The following is a 14,617-nucleotide window of genomic DNA, read 5'->3' on the forward strand; positions in this document are numbered from 1 at the left end:
ACCCCCCCCCCCCCCCCGCGCTTCCCCTCCATCGCAGTCGCGGAGGACGAGGCCACGTCCACGTCGGGGGATCTGCCGTCGCAGCTCTGGACGGATGAGATGTCGGCCAAGGTGGCGCAGCTGCAGGCGGCGCTGGCGGAGGTTGACATAGACGCCGGCGTGTCGGACTCGGAGGACGTGAAGATCCGGAAACGACTAGAGGACGGGTATAACATGGAGACGCCTAAACCCGTCGCGCCGCCGACGTCCGCGGCGACGGCGACGGCGCCGAGGACGATGAAGACGGTCCTCGCGCCCGGCGACGCCGACGCGCCCGCGCGACGGGGACGACCGAAGGGCTCGAAGAACAAGATCGCGAAGAAGCGCGGTCAGAGCGCCGCCGGAACGGGATCGGCGGCGGACGGGAAGAGCGCGACGATTTCGTCGAGCGCGACGACGCGCGCGGGGAACGTCGTCCGGAAGACGACGAAGAGGGACCCGTCGACGTCGCGGAGGCAAACGGACAGCATGAAGACCTACCTCAAAGACATCGGCTCCGTGTCGCTCCTCACGGGCGAGCAAGAGGTTGAGCTCGCGATGCGCATTCAGGACCTCGTCTACCTGGAGGGCGTGAGAGAGCAGCTCGAAGAGGAGGCGAAGAGGAGGAAACAGACGAGCGAGGTGAGCAATTTCGACTGGGCCATCGCGGCGAACGTCACCGAGCGCGAGCTCAAAGAACGGCTCGACGCGGGAAAACGTGCGAAGAACCAGATGATCCAGGCGAACCTTCGATTGGTCGTCTCCATCGCGAAGCGGTACGCGAACAAGTCGATGTCGTTCCAGGATCTCATCCAGGAAGGCTGCGTCGGGCTCATTCGCGGCGCGGAGAAGTTTGACTTCAAGCGCGGGTACAAGTTCTCCACCTACGCGCACTGGTGGATCCGACAGGCTGTGACGCGTTCCATCTCGGACCAGTCGCGGACGATCCGACTCCCCGTGCACCTCTTCGAGATCATCTCGCGCATGAGCAAAGTCGAGAGGCAGCTCGTGATGAAGTACGGTCGAGACCCGACCACGGAGGAGATCGCGGAGGTGATGGACATGACGGTTGAGAAGATCAACCAGATTCAAAAGGCGTCGCTCGTGCCCATATCGCTGTCGCAGAGCGTCAACGACGACGACTCGCGCACCGTGGAGGAGACGCTCGTGGACGACCACGCGGAGCACCCGGACGACGCCACGGGGAAGGTGTTGCTCAAAGAAGACCTCGAGAACGTTTTGAACACGCTGTCGCCGAGGGAGAGGGACGTCCTGCGGCTGCGGTACGGGATGGACGACGGACGCGTCAAGACGTTGGAGGAGATTGGCAACGTGTTCAGCGTGACGCGGGAACGCATTCGGCAGATCGAGGCCAAGGCGCTTCGGAAGCTGCGGCAGCCGTCGCGGAACGGGATCTTGCGGGAGTACCTCCCGAACGATCACGACGCGGTCAAGGGTGACGTCGGGGACTCCGTGGACGTCGCGTGAGCGAGCGAGTTTGTCCCGTGGGTCCCCCGCGCGTCGACGACGACGACGGAGAAGAAGAGGGCGGACGGACGGCGATCCGTCTCGTCGCGTGTTGTTCGCGCCGCCGCCGAAATCGGCGGCGTCGCGCTGTATCACCTACTACCATTCTTTGTCTTGTATTAGAGACGAATCAAACCAAACCAAACCGAACCAAACGAACGACGCGACCTCGCCGCGCCGCTCACCGCAAGAACGTTAACCCGAACTGAAACAACCCGACGAATCCCACCACGCTCGCGACGACGAGTCCCAGCACTCTCTTCACGATGTCCTTCGTCTCCGCGCTCGTGTCCCCGGAGATCTCCAGATTCATGAGGTCCATGTCGCCCATCCGCTGCGGCTTCCCAGCGCCGCCGCCTCCCATCGCGCCGAGGTTCCCCCTCGGCGCGCGGTCGCGCTCGAAGATCTCCCTCTGCACCGTGCCCTGCGACTTCATCTCCCCCGACGCGAACTTGACGAGCTGGTTCCGCATCTGCGCGCTGCTCTCGAGCGGCATGAGGCGATCGTCCAGCATCGCGACGTCGAACGGCAGGCCCGCGATGTTCATGTCTCTCAAGAACTGCTTCGCCGTCTCGACGTCCCCGAACGCGGCGTTGCAGCACATGCAGCAGTACAGGAGCTCTCGTCGCGTCTCGACGTCGATGGTGTCCTGCCGCAGCGCCCTCTCGAAGGTTTTGTACCCTCGCATGCGCTCGCCCTCGGCGTACAGCGCCTTCCCTTCGGCGAGGAGGAGCGCCGGGTCCGGCGGCGGGCCGAACAGCGCGAACGCGCGCGCGTCGCGGCGGCGACGCGTCGCCGTCGACGTCGTCGCGCGCCGCCGCTCGCGGAGCGCGCGCGCGGCGCCGCGCGACGCGCGCTTCGATCCGAGCGACGACGAGATCGACGCGACGACGCGCGAGGACGCGGCCGCCGCGCGCGCCGCGCGAAGCCTCCCTCGCGCGGACGCGGACGCCATCGCGGGCGCGATCGCGACGCGCGCGGACGCCATCGTGTCGATCGCGCGCGCGTGCCTTTGGCGTTCACCGCGCGCGGTGGCAGAGTGAAGAGACGATAGCGCGGGGAGTCAGTGTAGTGTTGCTGTTGATGACGGATTTTTCCTGTCGTCCTGTCATGTTCACGTCCTCGACGCCGCTCGTTCGCGTGTTCTCGTCGTCGTCATCGCGCGCTACGTCATTCTACCCCCCCCCCCCGCTACGAACACGCCCACCGCGCCCTCCTCGCCCTCAGAAACCGCCCACCCCCGCGCCGCTCCCCCCCCCGCGTCCCCTCCCTCTCGCGCTCTTCTCGTGCGCCAGCGTAAACTTAGGGCCATTCCATACAAGCGAACGTCGGGGTGGAGTTCAAAGGCGTCAGTTGGAGTTGAAAGGCGTCGAGGTCGGGGATTGAAAGCGAGGGGTGGGCGGAGAGACACGACGGCAAAAGTCCTTAAGAAACGGCGTTCACCACGCGAACGCGGTCGTATGGGGACCAGTGTATAGAACGCGCCTTATCCGCGAAGCGTTCGATCTCCGCGACGCCCTTCGTGATGGTCGTGAGATAACTCGTCATCAGCGTGTCGTTCATCTCCTCGAGCTTGTGCGCGTCGAACCGGTCGTCCTCCTCGTCGCGTCCCGCCCCGGGCAGCGCGCGCATCATCCGCATCGCCGCGCGGACGACGTCGTGGTCGATCGGCGTCGCGCCGCTCTGGACGCGGTCGGGGTCGAGGGTGTTTGCCCGTACGAAGCGACGAACGTCGGGGTGGAGTTGAAAGGCGTCAGAAGCGGAGTTGAAAGGCGTCGAGGTGTGTGCGTCGGGATTGAAAGCGAGCGAGGGGAGAAGGGACACGCGTCAGAAGACACGACAAGACGCGCCTGAACGTCGCGCAGGTGGTTCAACACCGCCCCGACGCGCGTCTCCAGCATCCGCGTCGCGTCCGCCATGCCTCGGAGGTGCGACAGGTACTGCCCCGCGGGCGTCTGCTGCCCCCAGTCCCCGGCGCGCATCAGGTCGTCGATCGCGATCCTCTCCGCCTCGTCGGTGACGATCGAGTACTTCACGAGCTCCAGCGCGAGTACATCCCCGCCGCGTTGGACCGCGCGGTGCAGGCCGATGGGGATCTCCGCCGCCGCGCCCGTCAACGCGTCTCGCGTGTTGATCCCTTCCATCGGCCCCACCGCCGCGTCGTCGCCGCCGCCTCCGCCGCCGCTATTACCGCCGCTTCCTCCTCCTCCTCCCGCGGATGACGCCGCTTGTTTCGCGCGCTCGTACGCCTCGGCTTTCTTGTCGTTCAAGTACGGGTCGTACAGCATGAACACGGGCGACTCGGCGACGCCGCGCGACGCCAGCGCCCTGGTCACCGCGACGTCGACGACCGGATCGAGCGCCTCGCCGGTGCTGTACCACCCCACGATCTCCAGCTTCGCGTGCGTCTGCTTGTATCGGTCCTTCTGCTCGCTCAGGAACTTCCAGTCGAGCTCGATCGCGCCGTTGGCGCCGTCCGGGCGCGCGTACAGGCACTCGAACGAGCTATTAATCTCGACCTCGCGCGGCGTCTGCGTGCCGAGAAGGCATCCGATCAGGCGGTCCGGCTCCGCCTCGGGCGGGTCGATGTTCATCTTCGTCCTCGTGAAGTAGTCCGAGATCTCCACGAGGACGAGCGGGTGGACCTTGTACGCCTCCATCGCGCGCCGTCGGACGTCGCGCGTCGCGTCTCCCCGTCCGAGCAGAAGTGACATGACATCGCGGGGGGCGCGGAAACTCAGCGGAAACTGAAGCGCCCGTTCTGTTTGTCGTCATCAGAGGTCGACGCGTCTCGCGCGTCATTGACGCGCCGCGCGAGGAGATCTCGTCGCGAACACGACTCGAAGCCGCCGTTTCACGCGGACGCACGCACGCGGCACCGCGCGCGAGTGAACTTCGGTCGCGCACGTCGCGGCGACGCGCGTCAGATCGTCGATCGCGCGCCCGCCGAGGAGGGCGTTTGAGAAGAGGAGAGGATTATTGTTGATTAGAGCGAACGGCGAAGGTCTCTCGCGATGCTGCCGCTGTCGCTCCTCAAGACGGCTCAGGGTCACCCCATGGCGCGTCGCGACTCGCTCGTCCGCTCTCGATCCGCTCTCGATCCTCTCCCCTAAACCCGCGCGATCGCGACCGCGTCCCGCGTCCCCGCGCGCGCCCCCCGTCGCGATCCTTCAAGCAGAGTCCGACCGCGCCCCCGTCCCCCATTCATTCGACCGCCGCCTCGATCGCGCGCTCACACCCCCAGTTCCCCCCTCCTCCCCTCCCCGAAAAACAGCTCGTGGAGCTCAAGAACGGCGAGACGTACAACGGCCACCTCGTGTCGTGCGACACGTGGATGAACGTCCACCTCAAAGAGGTCATCTGCACGTCCAAAGACGGCGATCGGTTCTGGCGAATGGCCAACTGCTACGTGAGAGGGAACACGATCAAGTACGTGTGCGTCCCGGACGAAGTGATCGGCCTCGTAGAGGAGGAGAACCTCCGCAAGAAGGACTCGCGGCCGACGGTGGGCGGGAGAGGTCGCGGGCGGGGCGGCGGCAGAGGGGGTGGACGCGACGGCGGCGACGGCGGGAGGGGCGGAGGACGCGGGGGACGCGGGGGCCGAGGCGGGAGAAGCTGATCTGACGGACGGGCGCGGCGCGTTCAAACGACTTCTTCGCGGCAGGTTTTTTTTTGAAGGAGAGGGAGAGGAAGCCGCGAGGAGGGCACGGCAGAGCGACGAACGACGCGATCGATCGTCGAGCGCGCGATAGATAACTCACCGATGTTTAATCACATCACACGCCTACGCCTCGCCGCGATCGCGCGATCGCTCGCGATCGCGTTACCCGCGCTGCCCGCGACCCAAGAGCCCGCCGTTTCCGAACCGATCCTTTCGGTTCTTGAACACCCAATACAACGCGAGCCCGCCCATGATGTAGTCCACGGTCCACAGCAACGACTCGAAGTACGTCCACCCCACCCAAAAGTCGCTCATTTCCCGGTCGTCCTCGGCCTCAGCCTTCGAGACGTTCGTCCATCCGTTGTAATTCGCCCCCGACGCGATCGAAGCGGCGAAGAAAAAGATCACGGACAAGGCTTGTATGATCACGTAATACGTCGTCATCCGGCCGTTCTGCGTCGCGAGGCCTTTGTACCCGTTGTAGAACGAATACATCCCGACGATGGAGTAGATGATCAGGTTGAACAGGGAGTAGAACACGTGAAGGACCTTCCACTGAACGCCGCCGCACGCGAGGACGAAGTTCCCTAAAAAGTTTACGAAAAACGTCGCGGTCGACATGATGTAGTTCCAGTGCGCGACCCTCACGGCTTTCCTCGACGCGTCGTCCTCGACGTCGCCGAGGTGAAAGTGGATCACCTTGATCAGCGGCGGGTAGTTGTAGTCCTCCCTGTCGCGGAGTGGATAGACGTGAGCGGACGGACGGACGAGAGGCGGCGCGGGAGGGACGCGGGCGGAAAACCGATCCGAGGAGGGCGTGCGGCGCGAACGTCCTGTCCGCGGGGAATCGCGCTCGGCGCGGGACGCACCAGTCCACGTTCCCCTGCAATTCCGCGCGCTTCTCGCGGTACTGCTGCATGGACGCCTTCATGGACGTCTTCATCGTCGACGCCGTCACGCTCGCCATCGCCTGGATGGTCGCCATCGTCGCCGAGTTCCTCGCGCGAGCGTCGAGCGGTCAGCAGATCTCGCGCTGACTTCTTTTCGCTCGGCTCTCCCCGCGTCGAGCGCCGCGCGTTCGGACGGGACGGACGCGCGCCGTGCGACCGGACGCGAGCGCGAAATCAGGGATCGTCGAGGAGACGCGCGCGTGCGCGAGCGATCGACGCGCGGAGTGGCGTGCGAGCGCGAGGTGCGACGCGCGCGCGCGGTCTCGAGTGCCGCCGGGCCCCTCGCGCTCGTTTCAAATATCCCGCGAGCGATGAGCGACGATCGTCGCTCGATCGCGCGCGTCGCGGTCGAGCTGGCTCGAGCGTGTTGCGCGATGTTGACCCCTGCGAAGTCACGTTTTCAAAGGAAATTTTCTTCGCTCGACCCACGTTCTGTTGCGATTTTCACCCCGGAATCGTGCGACTTTCACCGGTCAGGCGCGGCGGTAGACGGGCAGCTCGCTGCCGTGGGCGTCGAGCCACGGGCGATTCGAGCGCCACACCGAGGCGCGTCCGGCGCACGCGACGACCTCGGACCGCCGAATCCGCGTCGCGCGCGCACGTCTCGCGCGCGTCAACGTACTCGGACGTCGCGCGAACCCGCGGGCGTCTCCTTCCTTCTGAGCGCGACGCGCGGGCGAGGGGGAGGACTTCAGCGAATTCGTCGCAGCGCGAGAGGTCGTTCGAGAAGCGACGGGGATCATCATGAGCGACGACGGGTTCCCCGACGTCGACACGGTGAAGTATGAGAACACGTACATCATGAAACCCGAGGATTACGGAGAGGTGCGCCCCGCGAGATGGCGTCCTCCGCGCTCGCGAACTCCCCGCCGCGCGCGCCTCGAGCGCGAATCTTGCTTGGACCAGCAATTCAACCCGTTCTGTTTTTGGAACCGCGTCCGCCGTTCGCGAGATTCGTCTCTGATCGATTCCCTCCCTCCCTCCCTCCCTCGATCGATCGAACGCGCAGGGGTACAAGTTCATGCGGGGACCGGTGCAGAAGGTGCTGTCGGAGACGATAAAGGAGCGCCTGCACGACACGACGTACGACCCGCTGAAGAGCGCGCAGATCGCGAAAGAGCTCGCGGACACGATCAAAGAGCGCGTGAAAAACTTAAACTTCACGCGGTACAAGCTCGTCGTGCAGGTCACCGTGGGGGAGAAGACCGGGCAGGCGATCCGGCTGGCGTCGAGGTGTTTGTGGGACACCGCGACGGATAACTTCGCGAGCGATTTCTACGAAAACTCGAGCGTGTTTTGCGTCGCGATGGTGTTCGGGTTGTATTACGAGTGAAGAACGATGAGACGCGCGAGGCGCGGCGCGGTGGCAGTCGGGAGGCGTCGTCGCGTCGGTCGTATAAGGCGCGTCTCGCGCGCGCGTAATCCACCTAACATGCTAGCAGCGTACAAATCAAACACATCGATGTCATCTCGCGATTCGTCGCTCACGTCCCGAACGCGTCGAAATTCACGCCGCTCAAACTCAGCGCGATCCACACGACGCCGACCACCGCGCAACACAACGAGGAGAACAACATCAGACGCCGCCTCAGCGCGTCCCCGTACGCGTCCCCCAGCGCTTTCGTAAGCTTCCCGTACAACGCCGCGAACGCGCCCATCGTGCACACGGTGCTCGCGAGAAAACCCCCAAAGTACCCGCACGCGAGCGCCGGGTCCCGCAGCGACACCGCGGGGAGGACGCCGAGGACGGCGCCGGGGCCCGCGGCGCCGTGGACGACGCCGACAGTCACCGCGAGCGCGGTCCGCGTCAGCGGGTCGTACTTTTTAGCGCTGTCGCCGGCGCCGTCCGCGGACCCTCTCTCTTCGTCTCTCGGCGTCGCCGTCGCCCGCGCCGGGGCGTTCGCCGTCGATCGCAACCGCGCGGACGCCAACAGCGACGCGCGCTCGCCCGCGCTGCGGTCCCCCCCCCCCGCGTCTCCGTCAAAAACGCCGCCCGTCCAGGCTCGACAGGTCGCGGTACTCCGACGCGGTGCGGTGAATCCCACCCCCCACGCCGATGCCGTAGAGCCCCAGCCCGAGCATCAAACTCCCGACGACGACGCCCGCGACGGTCTGCAGCTTCCCCCGCAGCGCTTCGTCGTTCTCCTTATCCACCGCGAGGATGATCCCGAACACCGCGAGCAGGCCGACGCCGTGCCCGCAGCCCCACCGCACGCTGCGAGACGAGAGGAGACAGACGGAGAGAGAGAGGAGGGCGATGCCGGCGCGAGAGGTCAGGAGCGCGGCGACGCGACGTGGACGGACGGACGCGAGACGGGGCGGGGCGGTCGAGGCGCGCGACGACGACGACGACGACGACGACGACGAGGACGAGGACGAGCGACGAACGAATCGCGTCGCCAGCGCGCGCACCCGAGCCAGAACGCGCGCGTCGGTTGGTTCCCGCACGACAACGTCGCGACCGCGGCGATGTGGTCCGCGCCGGTGACGACGTGCAGGATCCCCATGAGGAGCCCGCCGCCGACCGCCGCGATCGCGGAGGTCGGGTGGATGCCCATCGCGATCCCCCCGCGCCGGTCGTACTGACGAGTCTTGTTGTTCGCTCGGCACCAGTCAGATAATCAGAGGAACGTGATTAAAACCGGGCACCCTCGGACCACCCCGCCACAAGACGCCCGCGCGGGCGGGCTTCCTCGGTCGCGCGGAAGCGATGAGCGGCCCGAGCGCCGCGCGAGGCGGCGGCGGCGCCGGCGACGACGGCGGACGTCCCTCGCTCTTCTGCGCGGCGCCGCGAGACGCGGTCTCTTCGTCCGAGGAATCTGATGACGATGATGCGTCGGAGCAACCATCGCGGCAGCGCACCCCCCCGGCCCCGCATCGCACGCCGCCGCGCGACGGCGACGTCGACGTCGACGCCGACGCCGCCGCCGTGCGCGCGGCCGCGGCGAAGCTGATGCGCACGGCGACGACGTCGCCCACGCGTTCGCCGCGACGGAGCCTGTTCGCGACGCTCGGCATGCGCGTGGACACCGTCCGCGACTCGGACGACTCGGACTCGGACGACGACGCCGACGTGACGCGCGAGGCGAACGCCCTCGTGTCCGCGGCGTCGCGCGGCGACGCCGTCGCGACGCGCGCGCTCAAGGAGGCGCTGCGCTCGGCGACCGCGTCGCTGGCGTCCTCGAGCGGGGGAGACGCGGACGCGGACTCGGACGCGGACGCGAACGCGCGCGCGGCGGGCGCGATAGCTGACGCGGTCGTCGACGCCGTCGCGACGAGGCTCCTCCCGGGCGCGCCGGAGGCGTCCGCGCGCGCGGCGGACGCGCGCGCGTTCTCGGACGACGTCGACGACGTCGACGACGACGACGTCGTGGAGTTGTCCGCCCCGGAGGCGAGGTGCGACGCGAAGGTGGCGTGCCTGGGCGCGGAGCTCCTGTCGTCTCTGCCGCCGGACGCACAGCTGGCGGCGGTCGACGACGACGACGACGACGACGACGAAAGCGCCGCGTCTCCCGCGAGGGCCGGGCCTCGACGGCGTCTCCTGCGCGCGCTCCTCCACGCCTTCCGCGCGTCGATGACGAACTGCGTCGACGCCGCGCGCCACGGCGCGTTCCCGCCGCTGGTCCGCGCGTTCGCCGCCGCCGCCGACGCGAACGAAATTCGAGAAGGCGCCGCGCCCGCCGTCGCGGAGGAGACGCGGCTTCTCGGCGCGTGCGTCCGTCTCCTCGCCTCGCACGCGCTGCCCACGCATCACCTGCGCGCGTGGCTGAAGACGTGCGCGACCGCGCGAGGACGCGCGCGCGGGACGCTTCTGGACGCGCTCGACGGCGCGTTGTCGTCCGGCCGGTGTCGTCGCGCGCCGAGCGCGTCCTTCGCGCTCGACGGCGAATCGTCCGGCCTCCTCGGGCCCGCCTCGCCGGGCGCGTGGCCGTTCAACGAGAGAGGGTTCACGTTCGCGACGTGGGTGTTTCTCGAGAGCACGTCCGTCGTGTCCGAGCGCGCGGCCGCGGCGACGGCGGCGATGGCGAGGATGGCGGCGTTTACCTCGGGAGGGTCCGCCGCGGCGACGGCGTCGACGTCGCGGGTCTCCGCGACGGCGGCGTCGTACGCCGCGGACGGCGAGAATGAAACGCACATGCCGCGGCTGTTTAGCTTCATTTCTACCGAGCCGGGGGGGGCGCAAGGCGTCGAGGCGTACTTTCACGGCGCGTTCTTAGTCCTAGAAGCGAACGGCGGGCGGGGGAAGGTGGACCGCGTCGCGGTGCCGTTTACGCACGCGTTCGCGCTCAAGACGTGGACGTGCGTCGCGATCGAGTACCGACCTCCGGAGGCGTATAACGTCCCTTCGTTGGGCGTCAGCGACCCGGCATCGCACGGAGAAGTGAGACTGCACGTCAACGGCGTCGCGGTGGAGACGCACAGGATGACGCTGCCGAGAGTCAGCGGAAGTTTGGGGTTTTGTTGCGTCGGGACGAACCCGCCCGCGGCGATGGCGGGTCTGCAATCGAAACGGCGACAGTGCGCGTTGTACGGACACCTCGGGCCGGTGTACGTGTTCAGAGAGTACATCGGGGGCAAACACGTGTCGGACATAGCCGCGCGCGGCGCGAGCTACGTCCCGGGGTACGGCGCGTCGCCGCCGTCGATCGAGGACGGCGGGATCGGCGGAGGAGAGAGGGAGAGGGCGAAGAAGAGCGGCGGGAAAAAGATCGCGGCGAAGGCGTCGGCGTTCGCGGGCGCGGCCGCGAAAGCGTTCACGAAAGCCGCGGCGAAAGCGGGCGAGCAGCTCGCGACGCCGGCGAAGAAGAAGAACGGCCACCGCGTGAGCGGCGGGGAACTCGACGCCGCGAACGACGACGAGGAAGAGGAGGAGGAGGAGGACGACGACGACGCGTCGGCGTCCTCTCGTCTCGCGTCGTCGGCGGAGGCGAGCTGGACATCCCTCGACGCCTCGCTGGCGCCCGCGCTGTTCACGCTGCTACACCCCGCGACGATGGACGCCCGAAAGCGCGTGCCCGACCTCTCGCCGTCGGGCATCGAGACGGACCGACACGGCAGCGCGCTCGGGTCGACGACGGCGACGCGCGTTTCGTCGCCGAGGGAGTCGCTGTGGGCCGCCGCCGCGGGCGGGCCGTCGTGTGTCGTAACGCTCTTATCCCCGACGTTATGCCCGAAAACGTTCCAGCCGCGAGATGCGGCGGACGACGCGGGCGCGATGAGAGCCGCGGGCGCGGCGTTGCGCCCGGCGCTGAGCGTGATGGCGAGCGCCGGGGAGGGACGGTCCGCGGTGGCGATAGCGTCGCTGGACGCGATGTCGTCCGCGGACGCGCCGCGGCTCATCGCGCGCGCGTTGCCTCACGCGCTTCACGCGCTCCGGGAGACGCACGAGGGCGACGAAAACGCGTTAGACGACGCGGAGGTGGAGGTCGTGAAGGCGGTGGAGCGGCTTTTGGAGGCGTCGAGGCGGCACCCGCCGTTGCGCGCGCGCGTGCTCGCGCGGCTGTTCGTCGATTTCACGCCGTGGCTCGGCGGCGGGATCGACGGCCGCGTCGGCGTCGGCGCGCGCGCGATGATGCGCGTGATTCGCGCGAGCTCGAACGTGGCCGCGACGTTAGAGGGCGGCGTCACGCTGAGGAAGCTCTGCGGCACGACGCGGTTGTTGGACGCCGCGCGGCGGTACCTATCGCTCGACCTATCGGGTAGCGACGCGCGCATCGAGCTCGAACGCGGGGACGGCGACGACCTCGTCGAACCGAGTACTCACGCCTCGAACGCGGACGTCGTCGCCACCGGCGGGTTGCGGAACCCCACGATGGAGGATAAAGTCGCGCTCGTGGACGAGCTCGCGCTCGCCATCTCCACGCTCGTGAACGGCGCGGACGGACGAAGACTCGCGGACGAGGCGACGCGTCTCGTGCACTTTCTCGCGGACGCGAAGGACGCGTGCCTCGCGTCGCGAGTGCTCTCCCTCGCGCGCCGCGCCGCTGCGGCGCCGAACCGCGCGCGCGCGGAGACGTTCACGGCCGCGTTTCTCGCCGCGGGCGGCGCCGAGATCGTCCTCGCGCTCGTCCGCGCCGCGGCTCTCGGCGCGACGACAAAGGACGAGACGGACGCCGCGCCTCAAAACGCAAACTTCCGCCGCGCCGAGCTCGTCGCCGCGTGCGCGCGTCTCCTCGGCCACCTCGTCGCCGTCGGCGCGATGAACCCCGACGTCGCTTCGCGCGCGGGGGTGAGCTTCGACGCGGTCGCGACGCCGGCGCTGGTCGAGCGCGCGATGCGGCACTGCCTGCGACGCGCGCCGCGCGCGTTGCTCACGGAAGAGACGTACGACGCGGCGTTGAACGCGTCGCTGGACGGCGGCGGCGGCGGCGGCGGCGGCGGCGGCGGCGCGGAGAACCTCGCGAGCATGACCAGCGCGCCCGCGCGGTTGAACCCCGACACGTCGTTTTTCCTCGGCGCCGCGCTGGAGGCTCTGCCGCGCGCGTCGCGCGTCGTGAAGCGCCGCGCCGTGCACGACGTCTTCGCGTTGTGCTGCGTCGACGACGACGCGAGGAATCACGTCGCGCGAATGCCGGAGTGGCCGTCGTGGCTCGTGTCTCTCCTCGTGACCGAGTCTGTCTCCGAGTTGAAGGACGATGACCTCATCTCGCGGTGCGGCGACGTCTTGGACGTCCTGTTGCAACACGCGGTGCGGCAGAGGGAGGGGTGGAGAGTCGTCGAGGGCGTCGTTCGCGCGTTCGAAGAAGCCGCGGAGGCGTCGACCGCGCGCGGCGGCGGCGGCGGCGCCGCCGCCGCCGCGTCGCGCGCGTGCGACGACGCGCTCGCGAAGCTCGCGACGTTCACCGCGAAAGAGCTCGGCGGCCTCGCGCACAGCTCCAGCGGCGCGACCGCGGACGCCGCGCGCGTCTCGCCGCGGCATCGCCGCGCGGGGAGCATCAGCGGCGATTCCCTCGGCGGCGACGGCGACGGCGACGACGCGGCGGCCGCCGCGACGGATTCCCCGCTCGCGGTCATGCGCGAGAACGCCGCGGCGACGCTGCGGTTCGCCGTCGAGCACATGCGGGGGGCGAGGCACGCGAGATGGTTCCGCGGCGGCGGCGAGAAGCCACCGCGCGGCAACGGTCTTCCCGTGGACGCGGCGCCGTACGGAGACGTCTCGTCGTCGTTGGCGCACTTCGGCGCCAACGCGCCGCGAGACCCGGAGCTTCAGTGGCGGCGGCGATGCTGGCTCGCGACCGCGGGCGAGGGCGACGATTTGGACGCGTGGATGGACGCGGCGGGGCCGTCCGTCATGAGTCGCGGCGGCGAAGGCGGCGGCGAAGGCGGAAGCGGTCTCGCGCTCTTGCGCGCCGCCGCGGGTCTCGTCGAGACGCTCGCGCACGCGTCCGACGATCTCCTCGACGACGTCGACGACGAGCTCCTGCGCGCGCGAGAGACGAAGCAGCTCATGCTGTGCGTCGCGCTCGCGTGCGCGCGCGAGGAAGCGTTCGCCGCCGCGTCCGCGTCCGGCAGTGACGGTTCATATTCCGCGAGCGACGACGGCGACGGTTCAGACGACGCGGTGACGCCGCCGTCGGTGACGGACGCGCTCGCGCCGAGAGACGGCTCGTGCAGCGTCTCCGTCTCGCCGTCGTCGTCCATCGCGTTCGACTCCAGGGCGGTGTGGGGCGTGGAGCCGGGCGGCGGGATCGCCCGAGCGCTCGCGCTGCTGCATCACCTGCTGTCGCCGTGGCTCGGCGCGGGGCCGCCCGCGCGAGGAAGCGACCCGCCGCTCGCGGAGATTGGCGCCTTGTTCGACGAGGTTTGGTCCGCCGCGCGGCGGCGAGACGACGACGACGACGACGGAGGTGGTGGTGGTGGTGGTGGAAAGACTCTCCCCGCGCACGCGAAAGCGACGTGCGCGTACCTTCTCGCGCTGCTCGGGAGGTGGCGCACCGCCGTCGCGAGCGCGTGTTCGGACGACGTCGACGACGGGTCCGGGACGATGGCCGCCGCCGCCGCGGCGGGCGCGGCGCTGCGAGACGCGTCCGCGATTCGCGCGGCGTTGTCGTCGCCGCCCGCGGCCGCCGTCGCCGCGCTCACGACGCCACCGTGGATCGGTGTCCTCGGGAGCGCGTCCGTCGCCGCGGCGCTCGCGTCCGCGACCGCGGGGGACGCGTCCGTCGCGGCGGCGGTCGCCGCCGCCGCCGTCGGCGGCGGCGATTGCGGCGTCCGGACGGCGCGTCAACTCGGACGCGACGCGACGCGCGCGCGATGGTCGTCGCAACGCGTCGTCGTCCGCGCGCGCGAGGACGCGCGCGCGGCTTTCGCGGTGGCGTGGGAGAGAGGCGGGCCGCCGGGCGACGTCCCGATCGCCGCGAAGTGGCGGCGCGTGCTGTACGCGTCGTCGTCTCGGCGAGGGATGGCGGCGGCGGCGGCGGCGGCGAGCGACGCGCGCGGGGAGAAACGATGGAAAGATTTC

At 69.0% G+C, this 14,617-nt stretch overlaps 7 protein-coding genes across 7 annotated transcripts in view; 3 read left to right on the top strand and 4 right to left on the bottom strand.

The window, feature by feature from the left end:
- MICPUCDRAFT_47508 (uncharacterized protein) overlaps positions 1 to 1,687 on the top strand; it is a 2,719-nt gene extending 1,032 nt beyond the window's left edge. Inside the window, exon 2 of the mRNA XM_003059125.1 lies at positions 38 to 1,687. Coding sequence (XP_003059171.1) covers positions 38 to 1,506 — 1,469 coding nt within the window. The 3' untranslated portion in view covers positions 1,507 to 1,687. The remainder of the gene's footprint in view (positions 1 to 37) is intronic.
- A 39-nt stretch (positions 1,688 to 1,726) lies between these two features.
- MICPUCDRAFT_58756 (uncharacterized protein) lies at positions 1,727 to 2,533 on the bottom strand (the record flags this gene model as incomplete). Its single annotated transcript, XM_003059429.1, has 1 exon — positions 1,727 to 2,533. The coding sequence occupies one exon, from the start codon at positions 2,531 to 2,533 to the stop codon at positions 1,727 to 1,729; it is 807 nt and encodes a 268-aa protein (XP_003059475.1).
- A 437-nt stretch (positions 2,534 to 2,970) lies between these two features.
- On the bottom strand, positions 2,971 to 4,205 carry MICPUCDRAFT_40181 (uncharacterized protein; the record flags this gene model as incomplete). Its single annotated transcript, XM_003059430.1, has 2 exons — positions 2,971 to 3,228; positions 3,402 to 4,205. The coding sequence occupies 2 exons, from the start codon at positions 4,203 to 4,205 to the stop codon at positions 2,971 to 2,973; spliced, it is 1,062 nt and encodes a 353-aa protein (XP_003059476.1).
- Positions 4,206 to 4,355: 150 nt separating this feature from the next.
- On the top strand, positions 4,356 to 5,335 carry MICPUCDRAFT_69519 (uncharacterized protein). The gene is made up of 2 exons (XM_003059126.1): positions 4,356 to 4,604; positions 4,820 to 5,335. The coding sequence occupies exons 1-2, from the start codon at positions 4,560 to 4,562 to the stop codon at positions 5,162 to 5,164; spliced, it is 390 nt and encodes a 129-aa protein (XP_003059172.1). The 5' UTR covers positions 4,356 to 4,559; the 3' UTR covers positions 5,165 to 5,335.
- On the bottom strand, positions 5,300 to 6,414 carry MICPUCDRAFT_47509 (uncharacterized protein). Its single transcript, XM_003059431.1, has 2 exons — positions 6,076 to 6,414; positions 5,300 to 5,936 (listed from the first exon to the last, which is right to left on the bottom strand). The coding sequence occupies exons 1-2, from the start codon at positions 6,189 to 6,191 to the stop codon at positions 5,369 to 5,371; spliced, it is 684 nt and encodes a 227-aa protein (XP_003059477.1). The 5' UTR covers positions 6,192 to 6,414; the 3' UTR covers positions 5,300 to 5,368.
- Positions 6,415 to 6,734: 320 nt separating this feature from the next.
- On the top strand, positions 6,735 to 7,625 carry ODA-LC2 (flagellar outer dynein arm light chain 2). Its single transcript, XM_003059127.1, has 2 exons — positions 6,735 to 6,981; positions 7,166 to 7,625. The coding sequence occupies exons 1-2, from the start codon at positions 6,901 to 6,903 to the stop codon at positions 7,487 to 7,489; spliced, it is 405 nt and encodes a 134-aa protein (XP_003059173.1). The 5' UTR covers positions 6,735 to 6,900; the 3' UTR covers positions 7,490 to 7,625.
- A 15-nt stretch (positions 7,626 to 7,640) lies between these two features.
- Positions 7,641 to 8,714, bottom strand: MICPUCDRAFT_58761 (uncharacterized protein; the record flags this gene model as incomplete). The annotated part of the gene is made up of 3 exons (XM_003059432.1): positions 7,641 to 8,109; positions 8,165 to 8,371; positions 8,569 to 8,714. The coding sequence occupies 3 exons, from the start codon at positions 8,712 to 8,714 to the stop codon at positions 7,641 to 7,643; spliced, it is 822 nt and encodes a 273-aa protein (XP_003059478.1).
- Positions 8,715 to 14,617: the final 5,903 nt, after the last annotated feature.

The sequence above is a fragment of the Micromonas pusilla genome (assembly GCF_000151265.4).
Source record: "Micromonas pusilla CCMP1545 genomic scaffold MICPUCscaffold_6, whole genome shotgun sequence".
Classification (NCBI taxonomy): Eukaryota; Viridiplantae; Chlorophyta; class Mamiellophyceae; order Mamiellales; family Mamiellaceae; genus Micromonas; species Micromonas pusilla.

Coding starts and splice junctions, on each gene's coding strand:
- ODA-LC2 (XM_003059127.1), top strand. CDS start 6,901: ATGAGCGACGACGGGTTCCCCGACGTCGACACGGTGAAGTATGAGAAC. Junction 6,982..7,165: donor AACCCGAGGATTACGGAGAG/GTGCGCCCCGCG, acceptor TCGAACGCGCAG/GGGTACAAGTTCATGCGGGG.
- MICPUCDRAFT_47509 (XM_003059431.1), bottom strand. CDS start 6,191: ATGGCGACCATCCAGGCGATGGCGAGCGTGACGGCGTCGACGATGAAG. Junction 5,937..6,075: donor TTGCAGGGGAACGTGGACTG/GTGCGTCCCGCG, acceptor ACTCCGCGACAG/GGAGGACTACAACTACCCGC.
- MICPUCDRAFT_69519 (XM_003059126.1), top strand. CDS start 4,560: ATGCTGCCGCTGTCGCTCCTCAAGACGGCTCAGGGTCACCCCATG. Junction 4,605..4,819: donor CGGCTCAGGGTCACCCCATG/GCGCGTCGCGAC, acceptor CCCGAAAAACAG/CTCGTGGAGCTCAAGAACGG.